Source organism: Canis lupus, chromosome 19, assembly GCF_048164855.1.
Source record: "Canis lupus baileyi chromosome 19, mCanLup2.hap1, whole genome shotgun sequence".
Classification (NCBI taxonomy): Eukaryota; Metazoa; Chordata; class Mammalia; order Carnivora; family Canidae; genus Canis; species Canis lupus.
The window spans coordinates 38604956-38630371 of record NC_132856.1 but is presented as its reverse complement, the minus strand read 5'-3'; the positions used below and the strand labels follow the sequence as shown (position 1 = coordinate 38630371).

General features: G+C 52.2%; 2 protein-coding genes and 1 long non-coding RNA gene across 3 annotated transcripts in view; 2 read left to right on the top strand and 1 right to left on the bottom strand.

Annotated features, from left to right (window-relative positions):
• Positions 1-689: 689 nt before the first annotated feature.
• On the top strand, positions 690-4609 carry LOC140610187 (inter-alpha-trypsin inhibitor heavy chain H3-like). The gene is made up of 5 exons (XM_072785932.1): positions 690-1704; positions 2296-2315; positions 3437-3603; positions 3701-3805; positions 4076-4609. Exons 1-5 carry the CDS (start codon positions 1623-1625, stop codon positions 4263-4265), a joined length of 564 nt encoding a protein of 187 aa, XP_072642033.1. The 5' UTR covers positions 690-1622; the 3' UTR covers positions 4266-4609.
• Positions 4610-4753: 144 nt separating this feature from the next.
• On the top strand, positions 4754-9053 carry LOC140610189 (uncharacterized). Its single transcript, XR_012011949.1, has 2 exons — positions 4754-4991; positions 8214-9053. It is a non-coding gene; the product is annotated as an uncharacterized lncRNA (long non-coding RNA).
• STIMATE (STIM activating enhancer) overlaps positions 7583-25416 on the bottom strand; it is a 50485-nt gene continuing 32651 nt past the window's right edge. Inside the window, exons 2-8 of the mRNA XM_072785931.1 lie at positions 22285-22333; positions 20394-20489; positions 16940-17061; positions 12263-12375; positions 11017-11094; positions 10120-10269; positions 7583-8289 (exon numbers count right to left, since the gene is read on the bottom strand). Coding sequence (XP_072642032.1) covers positions 8173-8289; positions 10120-10269; positions 11017-11094; positions 12263-12375; positions 16940-17061; positions 20394-20489; positions 22285-22333 — 725 coding nt within the window. The 3' untranslated portion in view covers positions 7583-8172. The remainder of the gene's footprint in view (positions 8290-10119; positions 10270-11016; positions 11095-12262; positions 12376-16939; positions 17062-20393; positions 20490-22284; positions 22334-25416) is intronic.

The following is a 25416-nucleotide window of genomic DNA, read 5'->3' as shown; positions in this document are numbered from 1 at the left end:
GACAATAGTCCTGCCAGAGACACACACCCAACGCCCCCCGCCCCCCCCCATCACCCAGTGGTCAGTGACCACAGATGCTGAAAATGACTGCACAAACGAGATTCCCAGGAGCCAGGAATCCCGGGACCAGGCTGCAGGGCTGTGTGCTCCAGCTCCAAGAGCTGCAGGGTCCGGTCCCTGTCTGTCCTGAGCTTGGTGCCAGCCGGCAGCAGGGGTGTATAAGGATTCCAGAGGCCTGGGGAGCACGGGACCCCAGCCAGTCTGCCACACGGGTGGTGGCCACCTCAGTGTCTGCTTCATTTGGACCAACGTTGTCTCGTTGACTCGGCAACTCTCTGTCATTGCTTCTGTGGCTCCAGCCACTTCCCGCCACTAATCCACTTCTTCCTCATGGCTCCTGCTGCCTCATGGAGTCTTCTTTCTGCCTTTTCAGCCTTTCTCTGCTCCCAGCAGTCAACTCTCTCTGTCCAACTCATAGTTGGATGTGGAGCTTTTTAGCCAAGGACATAGGACACCATCAATTAGCTGCCCTCTGCTCAGGCAGCCCCATCCACACCAATCAGTGGTGGCTCCGTGGGAGGATCACCGGGTCACTTTGCTCAGAAGAGCATGTGTATGGCAGGCACATGGCAGCCATGTGGAAGGTCTGGGGGCTGGCAGGGCCGTGGGGTGGCCCAGGAGAGGCTGGGCTCTGCCTCAGACGCTGCCATTGTCCGGGAAGGCAGGGCTCCAGCCTCAAGGGAGACTCTAGGGGAAGGAGTGTCCAGGAGGTGAGGGCAGCTGAGTCCCTGGCCAGGCCCTTGGAACACAGGGATGAATGTGATGCGGCCTGGCTCTCTGGGAGCTCAGTCTGGATGGACGGCCAGACCCAAACATGCAAGTCTCAATGAAAGGTAATGATGGAGCAGGCCCTCGGGAACTGAGAGCCCGGAGCGGGGCTGTCTGGGTCAGAGAGGGGACAAAACAGGAAGGCTTCTGGAGGCTGGACTCAGGCCTGGCAGGAAGAGAGGCACGAGGTGCAGACAAAGGGGTGTGCCAGGGGGAAAGAGTGAGTTCAGAAAAGCAAGCTGGAGCCAGCTCACAGAGAGGGCTGGAGCGAAGGACCTGGGCTTTGTCGTTCCCCTGGGGCCTCGAGGACCCAACGAGGGTCGTGAGCAAGGGGTGCAGCTGTGGAGATCTGAGCCTCAGGGCGACAGGCCCGCTATGTGCCCTGGCTGCCTGGAGAAGGCTGGAGGGCTTCCATCCAGGAGGCCAGACCCCAGGCCATGTCAGTGGTGCAGGTAACAGGCAATAGTGCTGAGATGCCCGTGGCTTTCAGCAGGACGCCACACCCTATGAGCACCCCCGCCCCCCAGGGAGCTGAGGGCCCAGTGGCCAGCACACAGCGTCTGCTTTCCCCGGGAGCCTCCATGTCCCAACACTGTTGACAGTACCCATTGGCCCCCTTGGTACAGACAGATCCAGGACCTGTTATTCCACCCACTCCCCAGCTTCCCCAGGGGAGCCCCCCGCCTTCCGCTCTTCCCGTCCTACACTGCAGGTCATTGACCCCAGTTGGAAAACACCAGGCTCACCATATAAGGAGCATAGGCCGGGCCTGTGTGCTCAGCGGTGGCATCTGCATGGTGGCCCTGCCTCATCTTGGCCCTGCTCTCTGGCTTGGCGGCCTCTGGCTTCCTGAGAAGCCCCTCCCGGCCACTGGGGGTAAGTAGCCCCGTCTTCACCCTCTAAGTGTGTCACATCGGCAGAAGCGACAGGATGGACAGTCCTCTATGTGGGGAGAGGAGGAGGCAGAGGGCTAGGCAGTGAGCTGCAGGGGACAGCGTTGGGTGTCGGGCTCTTAAATCTCCCGTGACCTGCATTTCCCCACCTGTCAACTGGTGATGCACCAGAAACAGCTCCCCTCGCTGAGGGGCTGTGCAGGGCCACATCTGAGACAAGGACAGACGACTCCAAGAAAGGCTGAGCCGTTGGTGGGGGCGTTCTGGGGTTTGGGGCCCAGGGAAAGGCAGAGGGAGTCAGGGTGTGTGGGGGCAGGGTCAGAGGTAGTTTGGTTCTCCCAGCCCTACTCTCCTGGGACACCTGGAGACCTGCCCTATCTGGGCCTCAGTTTCCCTATATACTCGGAGTCCTCCTTAGTCTGAAGTGGTTCTGTGTGGGTCCTATGTCCAGAGGCCCCTCAAGGGGTATGTGTATAGGGGATCTGCTGGACCCTGGCCTCAGCCCAGAGCCTGCTCCCAGGCTATGGTGGCCTTGGCCTTGGCCTGATTCCTGTGTTTGTCTTTGTTTTTGCAGAATGGATCCTCCCAGAAGGGGTGAGAACTTTCACCAGGGATGGGGGTGGGTGGGTGAGGCAGTGCAGGATGGAGCTGCTTGCCCAATAGCAGAAGGGGTGGGCCATAATGAAAGGGCCCTCCCAGTTGGCACACAGCTCCCAGCCCTGCCCTGACCGACCCCCATGCGACTCACCAACTCTGGGAAAGAACATGCCCTCAGACCTCTCTGGATGCAGCCCGTGGCCGTTCTTCCACCAGCCCTTCGTCTCACAAACATACCTAGCACTTGCTCGGAGCAGGCCCTGAGCACCAGGCTGGGGACACACATCCTCGTGAAGCATCTTTATATCCTGCTCCACGCAGATGCTCCCTAGACCTTTCCTCAGTCCACTGCCCCCACTGGAGAGGAGGTGTTGGGGACTTGAAGGCCCTCCCCACACATTCTCCTTGGCACAGGAAATAAGTGCCAGTTTGGGGACAGAATCAAGCAATTACCAAAGCAGAGGAGGAGAGCCGGAGTGTGTGTGAATGTGATTGCTTTCAAAGTGGAGGTGAGCCGAAGAGCTAGGGCAGGTGCTCCCCGGCCAGGGATGTGGTGCAGCTGGCACACAGCTGATCAGAAAGGCAGGACCTGTCTGGAGGACCTTGGAGCCCTGAGGATGACTGTCCAGAGGGTGATGGGGAGCACAAGAGGGTTTAAGTGGGAAATGGACAGTCAGACTGGATTTTTAGAAGACTTCCCCTGGCTACAGCTAGCTGCACAGAAACACATCCAGAGTTAAGGAGGCAGAGCAGGGCCCCTCCCTCTCCTTGTCCCCCTCCCCTCATCTTGGCACCAACATGTACAATACCATCCAGCATGAAGTTCCTTCTCATGGTGCAAAACCCCTCCCTGAGTGGCTTCTGGGTGCTGAGCTCTAAGGCCAGCTGAGAGGGTCCTGCCCTCCAAGAAGCCCCTGGTCTCTGATGGGGAAGGAGGCGCTCAGAAAGGCCAGAGTCTTCCAGAACCAGGTGGCCAACTGAATGGGAAGACCGAGGAAACTGAAAGGGCCACTCACCAGGCAGAGGCCCTGGACTCTGCAAGGGGCACCCAGAAGGAGAGCAGCCAGGTGTAGGGGCTGCTTTCCCAGAGGCTGGTCGAGCACTGTCCTCTCCTGCAGGTCAGCAATGGCATCGAGGTCTACAGCACCAAGATCAGCTGCAAGGTGACCTCCCGTTTTGCTCACAATGTCGTCACCACCAGGGCTGTCTACCGCGCAGACACCGCCAAGGAGGTGTCCTTTGACGTGGAGCTGCCTAAGACGGCCTTCATCACCAACTTCACCTTGTGGGTGTCACCATGGCTGCTGGCTCCAGGCCAGAGGGGCGGGGTGGGAGTGGTCTGGCTCAGCATCAGCCCCCAAGTCTACTCTCCTTCCTTGCAGGACCATCGATGGTGTGACCTACCCCGGGAATGTCAAGGAGAAGGAAGTCGCCAAGAAGCAGTATGAGAAGGCTGTGTCCCAGGGCAAGACAGCCGGCCTGGTCAAGTAAGCGCGGTGCCCCCTCAGCCTTGCGAAGAATGCAGGGGCTCAAGGGCTCTCAGGGATGCAGACGGCGACAGCCACTGTCATGGTCACTCAGAATATTTCATGGTTGTAGCAAAATGTGTCTGTAATGCTTACAGCACTGTCCCACTTAGGAGTGGAGGCAGGCAAGGCTCGGAGTGGGGAGGGATTCTCCTAGGGGCTGGATCTGAGCCGAAGGCCCAGGAAGGGCAGGCTCGCACAGTCTGCAGGGCAGTGTGGTATCCCCTCCAGGGCCTCTGGGAGGAAGCTGGAGAAATTCACAGTCTCCGTCAACGTGGCTGCGGGCAGCAAGGTCACCTTTGAGCTGACCTATGAGGAGTTGCTGAAGAGGCGCAAGGGAAAGTACGAGATGTACCTTAAAGTCCAACCCAAGCAACTGGTCAAGCACTTTGAGGTAATCAATCACCCCTGCAGCTGCTGAAAGTGCAGGGGTGTGGTAGGGAGTGGGGGTGGGGAGGGGTGTTGCAGGAAGGGCCCTGGGGCAGACCCCAGAGAAAGGTTGAGAACCCACCATGGCTGAGGAGCACGGAGCTGAGAGCCAAAGGAAACGCTTAACTGACTGAGCCACTCAGGCTCCCCTGGGGAGAATCTTCTAACTCACTGGGGAAATGGGGAAATTTTCTTGACCCCACGAAGCTGTTTCAACTCCAGACAACACACAACTAAGAACCACAAGTGAAGCTTTCTTTTCTTTTCTTTTTTTTTTTTTTTAAAAAAAGCTGTATTAAGATGTGAAACTTTATTGTAAACCATTTTACAATGTAAGTACACAGTCTCTTCTCTTTCATTTCAAAAATGCGTTTCTGTGAATCTTAACACCACTGATGAAACACCCCCACCGGAAGGGCAGTGGAAATAGGCCATTGTTTGCTCACACAGTTCTGAGTTCTAATAATCATCATGGAAAGAGAAATCAAGTAAGACCAACCCACCCACCCACCCCGGAGCTCAGGGTGCTGACAACTGTTGGACTGGAAGTCCCTTGCCCTTCACAGCTGCCAGTGTTTCACAGGGTAAAACAGAAAGCTCGCCACTCCTGGTCAGAAGTGTGTGCAACTTCTAAAAGCCAGCCCTACATCCAATAAGGTGGCTGCTTTCGCCAATGAGAAGTTCTCAGAGCTGTCTATCCCTGGCTGCAAAAAAGCCAGTAAGTTACTATCTGGAGGGCAGAGTGGGCTCCTGGGCAGCCTTCCGTTGGGGACTCTGAGCTGCGGGCTAAGGACTAGATTGCCTAGGAATTGAACCTTTATAGGTTTTCCCTTTAAAGGCATGACAGGTCACCATTTGCCTAGGACTCTCAGTTGCCAGGAAGAGGCATGAGTTAAAGCTTGAGGCAGGAGGGTTAACTGAGGGGCCAGACCTTCACCTCAAAGGTCTTCTGAGCAGACCAAAAAGCCACTGCCGCCCAAGATCTCACCAACATCCCCGCTTGCCATTGTCAACATCCCACTGCAGCAAAAGGAAATAAGGCCAATGAGTCCTTCCATTCAGACATGATGGTTATACCTCATCAGGTTAGTTCCATTAGGTACAGGAAACTTGTTCATGACTTACAAGCTTCCGCCATGGGTGGCTTGGCCAAGGTCCACATCTGGACAGATCAGATGGACAGCACACAACATCCAGTTGGTGTCCCATGGTTTCTCAAGCACTGTGCCACTTGCCATGTGGCTTGGGTAAAGAGCTGTACCTCATAAGGCACCTAGGGGCAGGTGGTGAGGAGACTCATCCCAGGGGAGGAGGACAGCTCGGGAGGAAGTTCTGACCATGACCCTCTGCATATGGTCTCTTGGGACAATTGTGCACCACAGAAAACCCCCAGTGACTGCAGGAATCATTCCAGGGAATACAAACTCTGTGCATGTGTGTAGGTACATGGGCAAGTGGAACATGTGCGCGCGCACACACACACACACACACACACACACACACACAGGAAGGGTAGGGAAGGCCTAACCGGTGAGGCCACGCTGTCCAGTCCTAAACACCACAGGGTCCTCTATAATTAGATACTCGTCTCCTGGTCAGCCAGCTCTATGTGGCTCAGAGACTAAAGCCCTTATTGAAACTCAGGATACAGGGAAAAACCACCCCTCACTAGCCACCACTTCGTTCCCCAAACCCACTGGCCAGTAGGCCCTGGGACAGGCCTTGGGATGAGTAGATTGTTTGGGACCTATGTAACCCCCACCTTCCACCTTCCAGGGTCTGTGGTTCCCTGATCCGCTGTGCCTTGAGCTCAAGACTGGAAGCACAGCTCTGATTCTGAGCTTAGGAAGGTGCAGGAAATAGTGGTGGGCACAGGTGGTTCATAAAAAATAATGAAATAGGAAGGAAAAGTAGGGAGAGCCAGTGATGCCATGAGGGGCTAACACGGAGCAGGCACGTCAGTTCTGGTCTTCCCCAGCACCAATTCTCAGGGGAGACATCTCACCATGGCTAGAGGACAGGAGGGGTGAAGACCAGAAATGAGGGCAGAAGTGGTCATGGCCTCCGGTCTTGCACGTAGTCTTCCCTCCTGCCGCAGACGCCCATGAGGGCAGAGTAACCATCCAGGGTAGCAACAGGGCCCAGCTCCTTTCAGCCTTCTGGTTCTGGACTGCTAGGGGAAGATGGGCTGAGAAGGCTCCCCGCCCCTGCCCATGGCCAGGTGGGATTGTGAGAGGGAAGACAGGTCCAGAGCTTAACAACTTGACTCTCATGCCACAATTCAGACCCAATCTACTTAAGGGCAGCACCTTTGTATACAGGTCTAAAAGGAAGGTTCTGGGCCTGGTGGCCTCCCTGCACCTGTCTCACTTCTAGCTTGCACCTTAGTGGTGTAGTTTTCTGTTCCTTAACTTCTGTGGCTGCCTCTGGGCCATGATAAAACACTGGCTGCTCCACTTCCACAGCAGGGTGAGTGCCCAGGCCAACCCACTCCACTGTGGTCAGCAGACTCCCAAAGCTACAGGGGCCTGTGGCCATGCAGAGGAGTGAGTGCCTCTCCCTGGGGAGGGGGCCCAGGCTTAGAAGCATCTTCCCTGCCTGTGGATGCAGACAGCGAGCTCTCGCCTTGACCCGTCCCATATCCAGCTGCCCTGCAGCTTTGGAGGATACAAGAGACAGGACCACCAGGCCAGGCAGGTGGTTCTCAGACTGCTATGCATAACAGGGGGACAACACTAAGCCGGCAGACAGGGGGCAGCCTGAGAGGAGGTGTCCGGTGCTGGTCTGGCAGCTAGTCCAGAAGGCTCCACTTTGTGCCAAGAGCCAAGGAGGCTCAGACTGAATTCTAAACTTCAGATCTGGAGACTGAAGAGGGTCAGGGAACACATAGGGGTAGATTCACGGTCTCAGTTTCTCTGGACACAGAGCTCTAGGCTCTTTTCTTGGGCATGTCTAAGACCTTTAACCTGCCAGCAGAAAATCCAAGCATCTGGACAGAGTGCTTCCTGTCCCACTTGCACCAGGGCCCTAAGGATTGGCCTTCGGACCAGCTGCCTACTGCTCAGGCCTGACCTTTACAGAGCCACTGGGTTTGTTCCTTTCAGGTAAGGGCTTATCTCCCTTCCTGTTGGGACCATTTCCCTCATCACAGGTTACCTAAAAATATTCCAAATAAAAAACTCCCGACTTTTTCTTCCCGCCAGTTCACATCCCACAGAAGGCAGACAGACCCATTTCTTTGGGGATTAAAAAGAGTTCTTAAATACAATAGTATGAAAATATAACTTAAAAATATAAAAGTCAACAGCATACGGAAGACTTAAAAATCTATGTTTTGCCCATTAGTCCCATAGGAAATAAACACATACTCAAAAAACATTAACACTGTGACAGCTCATAAAACCGGCTTTAGAAATCAGTAGTTACAAAGCCATTTTGAGTAAGAAAGCATTGCGGTTCCAACTTGGTCAATGAGTGACTTTTAGCCCAAAATGTGTTACATCTTCACGCTCCCAGAGCCTGAGGGGAAGGCTCTACCCGGTCTGCGTGTGCGTTCGGTTTTCCTCCTCAATGTCACCCAGCCAGACACGGGACGGGGCCTCTGTGTCCCTTGCAACACTGTTTGGGACAATGACAGACAAACAAAACGCCTCGCTTGCATATTTGGTCAGTGTTTGTAGTGCAACTGAGTGGGGACCTCCGGCTGCCTTGAACCCCTCGGCGCTGGCCCGTCCTCCCTCTGTCAAGTCACAGTCGTCTGGGAGTGGGCAGAGACAGCAAGAGGGGTGGAGGTAGAAGAGGAGGGGCAGAGAGGAGGGAAGGAAGGACACTGCGGAGCCGCCACGTGCTGACCCAGCAGCTGGCTGGGCCCCCAAACCTGACCCCGACACAGGAGTGTGTCATACGGGCAGCCCAAAACGGTGTTTCTTTTTCTTCGCAGGCTTCAGAGGGGTCAGTCTGCGCAGGTCCTCCTCCACATCGGACTCCTCCATCTCGTCATCGGCTGAGATCAGGATCTGGGGTGGTGGAGAGACATGGCCTGAGTCACCCCCAGTGGGGCCTTCTTGCTCTGCCCTCCCTCCACCCCGGCAACAGGGTGCTAATGCCTCTAGAAGGTCTCAGAGCCTCAGGTTTCTTTAGGAGAGGGTGAAGGGGAGGCCACTTTACAGAGTGAGACCACCCAGACATCACTCACTCCCAGGATATTCACAGGCTACTGAAGCCAGCACCAAGTTGACATACCCGCCCCTCTGTAGTGCTCCCCGCTTCTCCATCCAACCTCCAGCTGCGATGGAACCCCAGTTAGAAGAGACTCAGCAACGAGCCACACCCTAAGTCATCCTGGCAAAGAACCCCATCTGGACACAGGGTGATACAGGTCCTTGAGGTTGCCCTACAGACAGCAAAAGCAAACTGAAGAGCTTCTTTCGAAAGGAAAAGAAAACACCTGTAGAGCATACACGAGGCAGGCAGATTTCAGAGCAGCTGCTATGAACCAACTCTGCAACCTGTGAAGACACATGGGAGCCCTGCACTTTTCTGATCCCCTGGAATGACTCAGCTGTGGAGCAAGGGCATCCAGGGCAAAGACTCATACTGCCGACCTGCTGCACCACTTGCCTGGCTCTGCAGACCTCTGAGCATCAGGGAAGGACAGGGACGGGGTATCTGTGCAGGGGAACATGAGCTCATTCTTTCTCAGGGGCAAGATGGCTGTACCACCTCTTCCTGGACCACTCCCTGGGTGGATCCCTGATTAAACTTTCTCTCTGGCTCCCTATCTACCGCCTATATAGGCACACCTCAATCACAAAGCACCTTGCCCAGAGCTGGTACCTCTTTTCATGTCATTTCATCCTACCCTATGGGACACATGCTGCTATGGCTATGATGTGTTTCACATAACCCAGATGTCACCCCATGTGGCCATGACTGCTGAGTGGCTGCTTCTTCCTGTACTGCTATTTGTCATTCATCTAACATTTGCCAGGCTCTTATGACAGGATGGGCCCCGCGCCAGATCTCAGGGACATATAGAGAAGTTATGGGTTTACCCTCTGTCCTGCTCCTCTATTCAGCTTTCAAAACTCCCTCCAGGGTGCCCCCAGGAGTCAAACAGGCTGTTTCAGGGTCCTCACAGGGCTTTGTTAACGCCTCAATGTCAGAATGATTACACAATGTTATAAGGAGCTATTCAGACACCTTCATCCAGTCTGAAGGTCTTTCAGGGAAGACATTACCTCAGCCATTTCTGCAGCCCCATCCTGACTGCAGAGCTCGGCACACCATGAAAGCTGAGGTCGCCTCTCAGGAGGCAGCTTGGCCTCACCTTGCAGCATGAAGGAGGTACAGGCTGCCCAGAGAGCATAACTTTGCCTCCACACTCCGATTTATGACCTCCTGTCTCTCTGAGGTCCCAACCTTTGAACTCAGGAGAGCTGACAATAAGGGGAGGTGAGGTTACCTATGTTTTAGAAGTTTCTAGCGGGCTTAGCCAACACTTCTGCTGCTCTGCAGTGGTAGGCAGGGATTTAAACACCTTAACGCTTAAAGGCAACGATCAGGCTCATGAGAATCCTTGTCAGCTTCCCTGGAACACAGCAGCCCCTCCTTTCTCTGTCCTCCTCCACTGGCAGAGGTCCATACTGTCGGAGGCAAGTCCCTGCTACCCCACTGGGTGTTCCACCTCCCTGTTGTGGGATGGCCAGGGCCCGCAGGAATGCATCCCTGCTGGATGGAGGCAGTCAGCCTCTTCTTCCCCCACCGCTGAGTGCTAAGAGGACTAGAGGTAAACGGAGGCCAGAGACGTCCTCAGGTCGGGGTGCAGCAGAAGGGCTCGGCCCTACCTCAGACTCTGACTCCTCGTGGGATGCAGCCCTTCGATAGCGGACTTTGCTCCCATTCCTCGAGTCCTGGTTGGCTCCCCTTTCTTCTAGTTTAGCTTTCGTCCTCCCTTTTCTCATGAGGAAATTATCCACTACCCAAAACATCAAAGCCTGTGGGGAGGAAATGTGCATGTTACTCTGGGATATGCCATTCGTCAAAGCAGAGCAGACCCCACTGCCATCCTTCCCACATGCTCCAGATTTACCATGCCCAGAACAAGGGGAAGAAAAACTTCATCCAGCCCCCCTGCTCTCTAACAAGCTTACAAAGAGATTCCCACCATCTATGTCCTTTGCTTCCGCTTTCCTATCAAAGAGAACCAGCAGGAAAATCCTGACCCTCTTCACCCTGAGTGCTGGTAACTGACAGGGACAGCCTGTCTTGGGCTTTTGCCTTAGCTGCTGGCAAGGTTTCTGGGCTCCTGGCACAGGCTGAGCAGCTGGCCCATACACTACCATGATGGTCAGCGTTAAGTGACTTTATTGTTCCTTCTTACTATTTCTTACTTCCTTCTAGCCAGTGTACTCAGGGGTTTCTCTTGGAGCTCTGGGGTCAGGGATAAAAGGAGTGAATTCCTAACATCCTGATCTAGAAGTCGCTCGTGGTGCATGTGGAGAGCCTCCTGGGTGGGAGGTCCCCTGGCAGGGAGGGCAAGACAAAGTTCCTAGGATCCTCCATCTTGCACAGGAGGCCTAGAGCAGTGACCTGCCTGCTGAGGAAACAATCCTACCATTTCCAGGCCTGGGGTGGGGAGGGGCCTGGGGGCTATGAGGAACTTTCTCTGTCAGACTCAGAACTTTAAACAGGACACTGGAAGGCAGAGAGCACACGGGGGTAAAATGCAACATGGCACTGACATTGACAAAGAAGGGGACGATCAGCATGACGATGGCCAGTTTCAGGTCTGGGTTTTCAATGGGATTCAATAGGGCCACCTGTAAAGAGAAGCAGACTCCGTGAGGTAGGGAGAGATCACAGAGAAGGTGCTTGGGGGTCGGGGGGCAGCAACACAAATCACCCACGAGGCCCTGGGCAATGTAGCTTAGCTTAGACGACACCTCCCCAGAATCCTGATGGGAACAGCACCTCACACCCAGGGCCACATAGCCCACCCCCAGGTGTGACTGCTAACAAGGGACAGACCTGGAGAGAGCACTTGGAACAGTGAGAGCTTTAGTGGCTTTCCCAGTGCCGTGCACGTGGGAAGTGTAGTGCACTTACAACCACCGAGCAGAGCAGGGCCCACCCACCAGGAGGCGCAGAGGGCAGGGCTGGTATGGTTTCGGGGAGTTGAGGGGAATGAAGTCAATGGATGTTCATTATAGACGCTAGCAATGAGGTGCCAGGCCATGTTCTAACACAAATCCTGTATCTCAACCACCTCCCGAAGGATGACAGCCCTGAAAAGCCTTGGTTTATTTTCTTAAAAAATAAAACTCAAATTAAATAAATAAATAAATAAATAAATAAATAAATAAATAAATAAATAAATCTCAGACACAAATAAAACCCAAGAAAGCCACGTTCTGAGCTACTCAAAGGCTCTTTGGTTGGTTTCATGTGACCATTAGGAGGAAATGGGCAGTGGAGGCTTCTATCTACACAGCACCATGGCCAGAGGGCAGGGCCAAGGAAACCCTGGGAATGTGTGACCAGCTGCTTCCTGCAGCAGCAAAAGGCTCCATTAAACCACTGGCCAAGAGAGGTGTGTGAGGACATATGCAGATGAGGAAAACACCCTCCTGACAGTTATAGTCATGAGGCCTAAAGACTATAGCAGCTAGTATGCAACCTGCGAGGAAGGACTCTTATTTCCATTGCCTTTATGTATCCCAAAGCCTAACCTAGAGCAGGCATTTGCATGATTCAAGTAGATGGATGCTAAGTGAAAAACCAAGTTCTTGCTCTCAATAGGCTGCCATGCCACACAGAATCCAGACTGTATTCGTGGAGGTGGAGGGAGAAAAAAAAAGAAGAAGAAAAAGAAAGAAGGAATCTGGTTTTCCAGTAAAGCTGGGGTGTGTGAGTGGTAAGGGAACAAGTACTAAGTACTGTCTTGTTTAGCATCCCAGGGAGCTGCTAAAGAAGGGACAAGAGGCAAACCTTTTTCCACTGAAGTATAAGGAGGACGATGAAGACGACAGACTTTTCAAAAATCATGATCACGATGTAAAGAGCACACTGCCCAACCCAGGCTCCGCACTGCAGAGGGTCTCCTGCAGGGACAGTGGGTGCGCAGTCACGCGGGGTGCAGACACCAAGATCCGATTCCATGTCCCTGCCCCACGCCCTCCCGTAAGCCCTCGGGCTCCCAGCCCACACCAGAGCCCTGGCTCTAAAGCCACTTCATGGACCCCTGATGCACCCAGAATCACTTCAACCCAAATAGACACATGCGGGTGTTTCAGACAAAATCAGCCTAATTTGGAGATAGCACAGTGGTGTTTCTTTCAAGAGATTCTAAGATATAATTAAAAAGACTAAAGTTAGTAAGTGCTCACTGCTGGGGCTCAGAGAGCTGGCTCTTTCCGTCCACTGGCAGAGCTGTGTGAAGTGAGTGCTATTATTATCGGTTGTTGATTTTTCCAGTGACTGTGAAGCTATCCATCCTCTCCTCTGACCATGGGCTGGCTGATGTCTGTGACTACAAAGGCAGCACACCACCTCTCTGCTCATCTGCTACCCCGAACCACCCTCCCCGGCTGCCCTTGCTGCCCTCAGCCCTGACAGCAGAATCCCGATTGTGTCTATATGGGGTAGCCCAAAACAGCTTCAGCTGGGGACAGGGAAGGTAAACAGGAAGCCCTCATGGCAGAGGCAGGAGGGGAGGCACTGTGCCTTGGGGCTGTGACAGAGGTCCATCTGTGACCCTATCAGTCACTGTGCTTGAGAAATGGAGAAACCTAATAGTCCAGGCTGGGGCACATGCAGGCCCTGGAGGGGCTCCAGAATGTTTCAAAAGGGACTAGAGGCAGGGTGGAAGACCAACCCCAGGGACAGATCTATATCCTCAGAGACAGGCAGAATGTATGGGATGGGCCCCCAGGGAGACACACATGCCTCCCCAAAGTGGGAGACTGAGGGAAGGGCTGATAGTGGGGACGCCCCGGTGGCCTGCTCTGGAAGCCCTACTGGAGTTGTCTGACCATTGCTGGCCAGGAAAGAGGGCGGAGGGCAGCATTTCAGGGGAGGTAAAGACCCCAATCTAGGCTGTGAGAAGAGAACTTGGCCCAGAGAGAGGGCTCTGATGCTACGGTTTCTGTAGCCATCCCTGCCCAGACATGGGTGTCAGAGGAGGCCCCAGCCCAGCCAGAGCCTGCCAACTCTACGCAGTGGAAGTGCAAGTGAATGCCTTCATGCAGCTGTAATGGACACACCACCAGGCCATTCCCTTTTCTGGAAAACCTCGGGAGAAGGGTGCAGAAAGCATGCAGAAAGCCATCAGGGCTTCTTCTAAGCTTGTCCTGTCTACTTTCACTTCTCGATTGGACACATCTGAGCCAAAAAAACCACTTCAGAAGCACTATCTCTCCTAGCCAGATTTTTAAGGGAGTGCTGGAATCCTTTCAGTTCACTACGTGACGTTACTGAGAAAAGTTCTCAAAAATAACAGATTAAAGTATTTGTTAAAAATCATTAAGATTGGAGACAAACAGAATGTATTAGTAGGAAAATCTCTGAATGGGGACTGGTGTGTTTCAAGGCAAGAGACCAAGGGTCCACACTGCATGTCAAAAGAAAACCTGTCTGCTCCAAGTGTTTGCTACATCGGTCCTTAGGTTTGAAAATGACTGATGAAGGGGGACAGGCTGTCCGCACCCCCTGTGCTGCCCAGTGCATGGCTGAGTATCAGCGCCTCAGCTCAGCTGCAGCTGCGTCCTCTTTCATTTACGTGCTTTAATAAGGTAAAAAAAACATGGTGAAAAAAAAGAAGAAAAGTCCTCTGTAAATGTGCTCCCACACTAGCTCCCTCTGCTGCATCCAGAGACCATCCAGACCGCTGGCAGCCCCTGCGGGGTGAATGTGTCAGCTGCTTTGCTTTTCAGGTCTGTCTCACTGGAGAACCTTTCAGACCTTCCCACTGTCTCATCATCACAGGCATTCCCAACGTGTCCTGCTCCTTACCACATTGCACCACCTTAGGTAGATGGGGGTTTTGTTTGTGTTGAATAACTTTCTCAGGGGAAATCGCAGGGATGGGGGATGACAGATGGTACATGTCTGTCTCCCAAGGCTTCAGGAAGAGAGCAAAGTCTAGAGACCACTGGTGTCTATGGGACACAGACCCTACTTTCTGGGCTTATGAGTAGCGAAAAGCTTTCTGGTCACCAGACTGCAAACACACCTATCACCTGGATATGTCTCACCCCTCAGAGCTGTGTGGCTTATTCCCCAAGTCCCATGGGCTTGTTGGCAAATTAACCCTCTCCTCTAAGGACAAAGGAAGCACCTAGAAAACAAGCCCTTCTTCTTTACTTAGCTGAGAAGAGAGCTATGGGGCCCTAAATGGAAATATTGCCTCAAGAAGACAGGCCAGTTAACAGGTGTGGTAGGTAGAATAATGGCCCCCCAGAGACATCTACATTCTAGTCCCAGGAACCTGTGAATACGTTAGGTAACATGGCCCAGGAGAAGTATGGCTGCTAACTAGCTGCCTCTAATGGAGAGTATCCTGCGGTATCCAGCTGGACCAGCGTACTCACGAGGGCACTGGAAGGAGGTGCTGGAGGGTCAGTATGATACCATGTGACAGGAGCCTGACTGCCTGCTGGACCTTCAGGGGGAGGAAGGGGCCATGACCAGGAAGTGCAGGCAGTCTCTAGGAGTGAGAGACTCCAGAAGGAGCCAGTCCTGCCGATACCTTGATTTTAGCCAGTGAGATCCATGTGGGATATCAGAACTATGCAGCTCTACGGTAAGAAACCTGTTGTTTGAAGCCACTAATTTTGTGGAAATTTGTTGTAGCAGCGACAGGAAAGAAGAACACAGATAGAAACAGAAATCAGTGTGCTGTTTTTCCTTAGCCCGGTAAGGGGGGACTCAGGATGGACATCCGGAGACACCCTGGTTTGAAGACTATGGTTCCTAAATGCAGTGGTGGGAAGATGAGGGTGGCACAGAAGCAAGAGGCTCAAACTACCACTGCCTCTTCCTCCTAATGTACTCTTGGGGATGCAGACCCAGTATGGTGGGAATGGGTGGTGCTCCAGGACTAGATGTGCCCTCCCTCTGGCTGCCAGGTAACTGGCTGTGGATGGATCTCCTGTAGCACCAGTCACTATAGCTGAGTCGAGAGCACTGGCTTCCAGGACAGACCTCAATAGCAAGCATGAGAAGCACTGGTCTTAGAGGTGGAAGCAGATAAGGCCATGCCCACCCCCACCCTCAGCTGTGCACTGGCTTCCAGTGTCACTTAACCCCTCTGGGTACCTAGCCTGTAAGTGAGGATGACACCGCTGTGGTCCCCATGTGTCCTCCAAGCTGACGGCTCATGACTCGGGGTTTCTCAGAAGCCTCCCCTCGAGCCACATGAGCACACACTGTGTGTCAGACACTATCTTAAGTCTGTGACTCATCGGGCATCAAATAACAAGACTAAGAAAAGCCCTCCCCTGAGTTCATCTCCCTTCAAAGGAGACAGTTACTTAAGATTTCTAGAAATACCCAAGGCACTCATAGCCAGCTCCACTGATCAGCTCCCTTTCTACATTAGTGTCTTGTGAGTCTTAAATCATCCAGGAGTGAGCAGCCCTTTGACCCAGAGGCATGAACTCTGTGAAGGTGTGACCAGGAAAGGAGGTGCAGACCTAGAATTCCCTCCCTCCTGTCCTGTGTGTCCTTCTGTGGCTGAGACCCCACTGATGTTCCCACTGAGACCAGGAGCTCCTGCTCCCAGACAGCAGGGGCCAGGTGTGAAGGTGGGAGAGACCTGCCGTTGCCCCTTACCCCAGGGCATGGCAAGGCCTAAAGAAGGCACTCCCACCACAGCCCTGTGGAGGCTACAGCCAGCCGCTTCTCTGGGAGTACAAAGTAAAGGGGCAATGCACTTGTGGCTCTGAGAGTGTGAGGGAAGCTTCCTAATTAGGCTGTTGTCCCAGGGGTCTGAAGAGAGGGGAGTGGGTCAAAGATGAGCCTACACCCACAGGACACCTGTTTTAAGGCATATCTCTGCAAGTGAGGATAGACATGGTATTCCTGGTGACTGTATGTGCCCGATGCTGGTGAGGCCAGCTTCTAGTCAGGAGACAGTAAAGAGCCCCGGAGTGGGGGATGGACCCTCCAGTCTTGACTTGCAGCCCCTGTAGTGAGATGGCCCAATGACAAGACAAGCAGAGACACGCAGCAGAAAGAGGGCCACATCCCTACTGAGCATCTCCCAAACTGAGAGCCATCTCCATTTCTCTAATGAGTTGGGCAGGTCGTGGGAGCTTGGGGAGAAGCTTCGCAGAGTGAGGTGCCTTAACAGCCTGTAGGTGGGGCCCTCAGTGCCCTCTGCTGGCAGAGGCAAATGCTGTGCCCCTCTCTGCGTCTAGGGTCTCTTGGCTCCTGCCATCAAATGGCAGTGAAATGTACACCTACATACTTCAGATGTGTGGCATTCTGACACCAGCAGGGGGATGGTTTTCAGGCCCCAGAACCAGCCCCACCACTACACAGAGGAGACAGCCACCATTGAATTCTGAACCTTCAAATTCCTAGGCCTGGAGAACTGAATGGGACAAGGAGCAGAGCCCTTGGAAGGCCCCTCCACAGCCCCATCCAATGTCCATGCTATATTACCATATTCGCCAAAGCGCAGGGACTCCCACTGCTGCCACTCCACCAAGACACTGACAGCACGCACACCCACGTAGATGAGCAGCATGCCCACGGTGGCATCCAGGAGGAAGTTGATGAGGTACCTGGGAGAAGAGGACACAGCAGCACTGTCAGGAAGCACCCTCCAGGGAGCAAGGGCCCCTAAGCCCGGCCCTGTGTGCTTACCAGGGCCAACTTCAAGCCTGATGACCTAGCACTTGGGCCTGTTCGGGGCGGGGCGGGGGGCGGGGGAGGGCGGCTGTGCAAGAGCCTGCAAGGCTCACTCCCAGGAGCCCCAGCAAGGCCTCCCCATGTTAGCGTGCTGACACTCATCGGGGTCAAAGAACTTAAGGGAGGAGCAAACAAGGCATAAAGATCTCAAAGGGTCCTACCAAATGAAGCCTTGACACAAGACAGAGCACCTGGAAACAGCCAAAAAGTCAATATGGAAACAGATCTTAGTTCATTAAGAGAAATCTGCTCCATGACGCTGTTTACAACCACAGCCCCAAGAAGTGCTGCTCCAGGGTAGTTCAGGACACAGCTTCTGAGGTTTCTTAGACCAAAGAGGGAAGGGCCTTGTGGCCCTTGCTCATCCCTGTGTTTCAGAGCCTGCCCTGGAGGCAAGTGTGAGTATTTCTGGAGAGAGCTTTACTCCCATGGAAAAGGCAGGATGATGGAAGGAGAGAAGTGTCAGTAGAGCACGTCCCACCTTGATCATGTGTTCTTGTAAGGCCTAATTCCATGAGTCTGACACACACCTCTTGCCTCACCAAGGAAAGGCCCTCCCTCAAGGGCCCTGTCCCCAGAACTTGCTGGGCATCTTGACCATAAGCACCAGTTCTCCAGACAAAGCAGGAGACAGGCAGTCACTGGGTCAGATACCAGCCTTCAGGATGCCAGGTGGCTCAGAAAGCTCGAGTAGTTCCAGATGCCAAAGACCAACTGTGATGCCTTCCAGTTGCTGAGGCTTGAGACACTTCATGCAGACTCAGAGCCCCCAGCCAAAGACAGAGGCTTTGGCAACATGCACAGCAACACAGTCACTGGAGGGAGCAAGTCCCTGCTCTGGAATGGCAGAGAACCAGCTGGGCGGACAGCGGTTTCCCCCGCCTGCCCTTCCTCTTTAACATCACAAGGGGTCACTCTCAGACCAGAGACCAAGGCATAGAAACTGCTTCCAGGCAGTTTCGCCAGGCTCACAGCTGGCCCTGGGCTAAGCTGCTCTCAGACTCTCATATCTAATTGGTTTCAAGTGGTTCTCACATCTAAGGCTCACCCTGAAAGTAACAAGAACACCTGATATAAACACACATCAGTTCATTCATTTCCTCACCAAATATTTACACCTACTGTGCGCCAGACCCTGGGACTAAAGACAGAAAGCTCTATAGGCTCTACCCAAAATAGATGAGACTGGTGGGCTGGCCAGCTTCAGGCCCCAGCTCCATCACTATTGAGATGTGTGAATTTAAGTTATGCGCTCTCTCTGCCTCGATTCCCCAAGCTGTAAAATGAGGATCACCAAAGTATCTAAATGATAGGGCTGTTATCAGAATCAAATAATACATGTGAACAACACTTGCCACATAGTAGGTACTATACAAATGTGTTTGAATCATTACCCCTCAGAGTCACAGGACCCTGGATGTCATAAAAACTTAACTCCCTCCCAAAGCTGTCCAGATGGAACAAGGAACAGAGCACCCAGCCCATAGGACCCCAGCAGCCAAAGGGAGCAGCTCATCCCCCTCTCTAAGTTTCTGTTCTCCTGAGCTGAAGCTGGTTTCCTTTCCTGGTCTGCAGATTCCCAGGATGCCTCCAGGCCAGCCCAGGCCAGCCTGTCCTCCACCTGTAAAAAGTCACAGGGCAGACAAGAATGGCAGGACCTGGAACAGATCCCAGGGCCTACTCACTCTTCCTCAGGGCTGGGGCCACCTCTACTCCCCCAGCATCACCTGCTCTTCTACCCAGTGCTGGGGCTCTTACACCTTTCCTAACTTTTAACAACATCTCCAACTGAACCGTTAACTCCCAGAGAAGTGACCCTAGGGTTTCCAGTGGTGCTTATATCATCAACTTCTGAAACTTTCACAGGCATCCTGGGGATCTGGTGGGGCACACAGGACAGGGGAACAAAGTGGGCTGAGTCTGGCCTCTCAGTCAAGTGTCTTCACCATACCAAGCTCCACTAGGGCCTTTTCTCATCCAGGCTGAGCACTTAAGATCTGTCAATAGCCCCTTCTCTATCCTGGCTGTGATTCAGTTTGTCAGTGACCTTAGAGCTGTTTCATCTTCTTTTTGTAGACAGGCAATGGAGGTGCTGCAGGGGAGAGCCATGTGGCCGAGGAGTTAGGTTAGTGTGGCTGCCAGGAGTTAGGTTAGTGCCTTCGGCGCCAGCCGCTGCCTCTTAGTCTATCCTGATCAACAACATCAAGACAATTCACCAGAGGATGACTCCAGCCTGCTGGGGGGATCGAGAGTTGGAAGGACAACGATCTCTCCTAACCATCCCCCCTATAGGAGGATCACCTCTTTAGTTCCCTACTTTGGGACTACACCCAAACATCCAAACAGATCACAACCTATTTAGGTCTTAGAGAAAGACCCTAAGCAGGGAGACTTTATAACTTCCTTCTGAAATCCAGGCCTGGACTATATCTATACAGTCACCAAAAAAGGAGGCTTCAAAGAACCTTCCAGTCCAAATGATCTTAAATATACACAAAGCCTCTTGGCAAGGGACTCATCAGCCCTCTGCCCCACTCTCTTAAAGACAGGGCAGATCAGGACTGGACAGGGGTGTGTGTGTGTGGGGTTCCAGGCAGAGGGCAGCTGGTGGGGTTGAAGGCCACCAGCACAGTAGGACTGGAGCAACAAGTCCGAGCCAGGAGGGTAGGAGATGGAGCCAGAAGGCCAGTGAGTCTCCTTTCCCACTAAATCTGCTGAGAGAGGCACCACTTGGGGTTTCAGTCAGACTGCGCAGGGTGAGGGGCTGTGTGGAAGGCGCACTGCAGCAATGAGCCAGAACCCAGTTTGAAGGTCAAAGAGGTCAATGGTGGCTAACTATGGCTGTGACCCGGGGTGGCTGGCACCACAGAAAAACCCCCATGTCTCCCGTTCTATCAGGGACACTCCTTCACGGCACTACGGTGCCCTGCCAGGGGCTGCTCCCTGCTGGGAGGCATAAGGGCACTAGAACACCAAGGGCCAGAGCTCGGATGAGCAGAAAGCCAGTGCGCAGGGCGACTGTCAGCCAGCAAAGCCCTAAAGGCCCACTGACAGCTGTGTATTTGAGCCCATGGGCAGCACACAGAGGATGGTCTCTTAGGGGAGCACAGAGCCAGAGGGAACGTGACTGACGGCAGAAAGCGAGGTCAGTCTACATTTCAGTGGAGGGGTGGGTGATGTCTGTCCTCCAGTATGGGCCACTTACAGTGAGCAAGGGTCCTCTTCAGTAAGATCTGCTAGGTACACATTTGCAAAGTGGATGAACAGCATTCCTATGGCTTGTTTGGAAGTGTCTAAAAACCTGTACAAAAGAGGATTAGCACTTGTTATCACACTGACAGGAGGGTTATATCCAATTTGGGGAAAATGAGAAGTCTGAAACAGGAAGAAAGCCACTGGGGAGACCCAACCTTCCCATTCCTAGTCACCTCTTTCTGGGGCGTCAGTACTAACTCAGGCTTGGCATCTCAGCTACCTTTCGAAACCTTTGATAACACACTGCATCTGAAATCCCTAAGACGCCACTGATTTAGAACACATATTTAAATTAGGTGCGTTTACTTTTTCATTTTTTGTCACTTCAAAATGAAATGCTGGATCACGGCTTTGCGATGAAGTCCAAGGCGCCTCTATTTTAAAGAGCCCCAGTTCCACATCCCTCAGAGCTAAACATGGTCCAAGCCTAACAAGATACACAGATCCAGCACTGTGCTAAAGCCCTAGAGATTTCTGGCTGCAGCCACTCAAGCGCTGGGCTAGATCGAGGTGGGCAAACTGCTTTGGTAAAGGGCCAGAGAGTAGGTATCTTAGGCTCTGCAGCCACTGCTTATCCTGTCAGTGTAGTGTGAAAGTGGCCACACGCCCTGACAGTCCTGTGACACATCAGTGGTGAAAATGGACAGCGGGCCACACTGGGTCCGTGGGTGGTAGTCTGCCAACCCTTGGGCTAGATGGCAGGAGTTTCAATAAAGAACAAAACAACCATGTTAGTTCTGGGGACACCCCGCTGTCCTGTCTATAGCTGGCCTTTAGTTTCTCCTCTGCCATGAACACCTGGAGACCGCTGGTGCTCTGTGGCTGAGGGATGTCTCTCTCAGCCTCCCAGCCTGGGCATCCAGGGTTGGGCTGGGGCACTAAAGGGGATGAAGAAGGGGTACACAGGCATGGGGCATCAGCCACAGAGTCTCAGGACTGAAGAGACCCTAGAGATTATCCAGATCAACCCTGGGACTGAAGCTTGAAAATCATTTCCTAAAATAATGGCAAAGTAGAAGTCTCCAGAGGGCAACGTGTGCTCCATGGAGCACCCCAATTCCAGATGTTCCCCGGGTCCCCCAGCCCAAGCGAGATATCTAGACTCGAGAGAAACTGATTGGGGAAAATGAAAATAAGAAAGACCAAATTCACAAATAACACACTGAAGGTCAATCGAGCATGTGCTCCAAATGCTGGAAAGGCGCCTTCAACACACTGATTTATCTGGTCTTCTCTGGAAGGGAAGTGGCTGTTTTGTTAGCAGAGCTGCAAGCCTAAGACAGCCCAGGAGAGTCAGCTCCTTGTGGACATGATGTCCTGAACAGCTGGCTGTCTCCTTTTTCCTGGAGTTTTGTCTTTCAAGGTGGTGTCTGAGGTTCTAGCACCCTTTTATGAAGGAGAAACTGCCACCGAGGGGTCATCCTGGGACCAGAAAGACTGGTTCCAGGGGGAGGAGTATTGATATGGTATATGTGACTAATCTCCCCACTGAGATAATGTTTTGCTTACACATACGGACTACAGAACCCAAGGATTTCTCGAAATCTAACAACAAGGACACATAATTAAAGGAGCTTGCAGCACACACTGATGTTTCTGTCCAACCTCCTGTTTTCTAAAATTGGGCGGCTGTGTGATGACAGGATAAAGGCAGAGCTCAACGTTATCTGGAGGAACAGAAGTTTTCATATTCGACATAGTTCCTGATGATTAATTCAACTAAGGGAGTCCAGCACTTTGTCATGCAGAATCGCTCACACTGCACCCCCTGCTCCCCACCCCCTACCGCAAACTCCAAAGTCAACAGCATTCTAGAAGGGTGTTAATATTTCAATACGCACCATATCCTCCACGGCCGTCTCTCATGCTTTGGTTCTCTGAAGCGCTTGACTGAAAGAAAATACACACATTGAGTAGCTTGCCAGCGTGACACCAAAGCAAAACGCATACAAGTGACATTATCAGTAGTACACTTGGGGTTTGACCCTGTAAGTTAAGGTACTTGCTCTTTCAACGTGTGACAAAATACAATAAGCTGTGAAAGTCACAGAGGCCCTGCCCTGCTGATGACCAGTACACTCTTCAGAACTGGACACTTAGGAAGAACGGCTCCTCACAGCACGTGGAAGAGTGTATTTTTGTCTCCTTTGTGACGAGGTTCTCTCAGAAAGCACCTGGAGCCCACAAAGTGGAATGCAGTTACTTCCAGTTTCAGGATATATTCTACACCCAATGAGAGATCCATTTGGCCACCCATCTGCCCCGCCAAGTATTCACTTGGTGCCCACCCCAAGCAGGCACTGAGAAAACAAAGACAAAGGCAGCTGTCCAGCAGGAGAGCAGGCATGTAACCATCCAGTGAGGCAAGTGCCAAAGGACAGGTCTGTCTGAGGTGGAGTGAGGGCACAAGGGAAGGAGAACCACCCCCGTCTGCCTAGAAAAGCATTGCTCAGGAAAGGCTTCATTGGTGGGAGGGGACAGAGCACACACCACGAGCTCAGAGGTACAGGGACATAACACAGCAGACAAACTGAGCTGGAGCCACATGATGGAGGGTCTTAAATGCCAGGCTAAGGAGTCTGGAATGAATTCTGTGGGGAAGGAAAAGCCAGGGCAGAGGGCTAAGCAGAGTCAAAGACATGGCTGGAATTGTGTTTTAGAAAAATGGCTCTGGATTGGGTAGATGGTGGGTTTCTGGGGCTGGAGAACACACTGGCTGAGCCCTAGCACCAGGCAGGGGTGCACACCGCTACAGAATAGCTGGGGGGTGTGGGGTGCTCATTCAGCAACAGGCTAACCTCAGATGACAGAGGGGCCACCCAGACACCTTCACCTCAGGTCTGCAGACACAACTTCAGGCAGACTGTCTCCATGAGTCTAGCCACTAACACCAGCCTTGAAAGTGCTGCACGTGTGATGCTGCTCCTCACAGAAGTACCAAGGAAAAGACACACCAGTGCAAACCCAACGGAGGACTCCTTGTCACGTGGGCGGCGAGAACCAACTTCTGGCGGAGCCCCGAGCTGCCAATGAGGGTGCAGGAGGAGGAGGGGTAGACAAGGAGGGAGAACTTGGTGCCCAAATCGATTGACCCTACTTCTCTAAATGAATACAAGCGGCCTGCAGTTTGCAAAGCAAGGACTTCTATACACAGAAACAACAGGTCTTGTGTTCAGAGACACATTTGGGATAGACTAAAAAAGCAGGAGGAACTAACTGTAAGGAGCTCTGTCATTCTGTTGATACATCATACAGCCAATATATCAACAACGTCAAAGGATCTGGAGGTGGGGCCAAGAGGTTCTGCTCACCCAAATGGTTCCCAAAGGCAGGGGACCTCCTCCCCACAAGTATGCTAGTCTCACTGGGTACTCGCGAAGGAGATGCACATGAAAGTGGGCCAGGACAACCATCTGGAGGGAAAGCTCCCAGTTAGAACCAGAGCCACGTCATGCCCATTTGTGCTTCTGCCTTAGGGGAATCTGTCCCCATCAGTATAAAATAAACACCTCCTGAGGAGAATGCTCTCATTCTAAGCAAACACATGCTGCAGTACCAGAATGACTACAATTCACTGGCAATTGGTTTAGGGGAAAAAAATTACCCGCTATAAATCATATAAAGTAACTACATGATAAATGGCATAATTATAATACATTGGAAGCAATAAATGTAACATAAGCTACTATAAAATAAACCTGTTATTTGTATTAATATAAGACATATAAAGAGAAGCAAATGTGGTGGTGTGGGCCAAATCGTGTTGACACTCCAACTCACTTGTTGAGGCCCTGACCCCCAATACCTCAGAATGCGGCTGTAGTTGAAGACAAGTCTTAAGAAAGGTCATTAAGGTAAAATGAGGTCAAATGGGTGGGTTCTAATCCAACACGACTGGTGTCCTTAGAAGAGATTAGGAGCCACACAGACTGAGGGGCAACCAGATGAGGACCCAGGGAGAAGGCGGCATCCACAAGCCAAGGGTCAAAAGAATTGGAAGAATCCAGCCCTGCCCATACCTTCACCTGGGACTTCCAGTCTCCAGACCTGGGAGAAAAGAAATTTCTGGTGTTCAAGCCACTCAATCTGTGGTATTTTATGGCAGCCCTAGCAAACTAATGTGTGTGGCAATATGATAATCAGAGAGCCTAGATGAGGGGATATTTGAGTATTCATTCATTAAATTGCTACTTAAGACTTTTCTGTAGGTTTAATATTTTTTCAAAATAAAAAGTTGGGAGGAAAACATACTGTAAAAGCATGCACTAGTACAACTAGTACAACAGATGGACCCATCTGGCAACATCAATCAAAATTTTCAGTGCCCAGGCCCCTTTAACCTGCAATGCACTGCCATGTAGGTGTTCTACAGGCATTACTGCAACATGTGCTAACACGTACATGGCTCTTCACTGTAATGTTGTCCTAACAAAAACCCAGAAAGAAACCAATGTCTGTCAATGGGGGGTTGGGGATTCACATCACGGTATGATGCAGCATTAAGCTGTCACTGGAAACAAGGTAATCTGCATGGGTTCATGCGGAAAGGTTTCCAAATTATATTCATCAATTGCAAAATAATGTGTCTTCCATGATTCTATTCATATCCATTTTTTTTTAAAGATTTTATTTATTTGACACAGAGAGAAAGAGAGATTGAGAGACAATGAGTGCACAAGCAGGGGGAGCTATAGAGGGAGAAGCAGGCTACCAACTGATCAGGGAGCCTGATGTGGGGCTCAATTCCAAGACCCTTGGGATCATGACCTGAGCCAAAAGCAGACACTTAACTGAGTGCCCAGTTCATGTTCATTTTTTAAGGATATGTATTTATGTTGGTGTTATGCATGCATTTTTTTCCCTAAAAGGATACGTAACTATTAACAAGGGTTGCTTCTGATGAAAGGAATTATGGTTCAAGGGAGTAGAACTTCTGTATCATTCTGAATGGTTTAAAACATTCTTCTATATTC

Excerpts from the sequence above, each read along its gene's own strand:
- LOC140610187 (XM_072785932.1), top strand. The coding sequence starts at position 1,623 with ATGGTGGCCCTGCCTCATCTTGGCCCTGCTCTCTGGCTTGGCGGCCTC. Across the intron at positions 2,316-3,436 it reads AATGGATCCTCCCAGAAGGG|GTCAGCAATGGCATCGAGGT; the intron begins GTGAGAACTTTC and ends CCTCTCCTGCAG. Across the intron at positions 3,604-3,700 it reads TTCATCACCAACTTCACCTT|GACCATCGATGGTGTGACCT; the intron begins GTGGGTGTCACC and ends CCTTCCTTGCAG.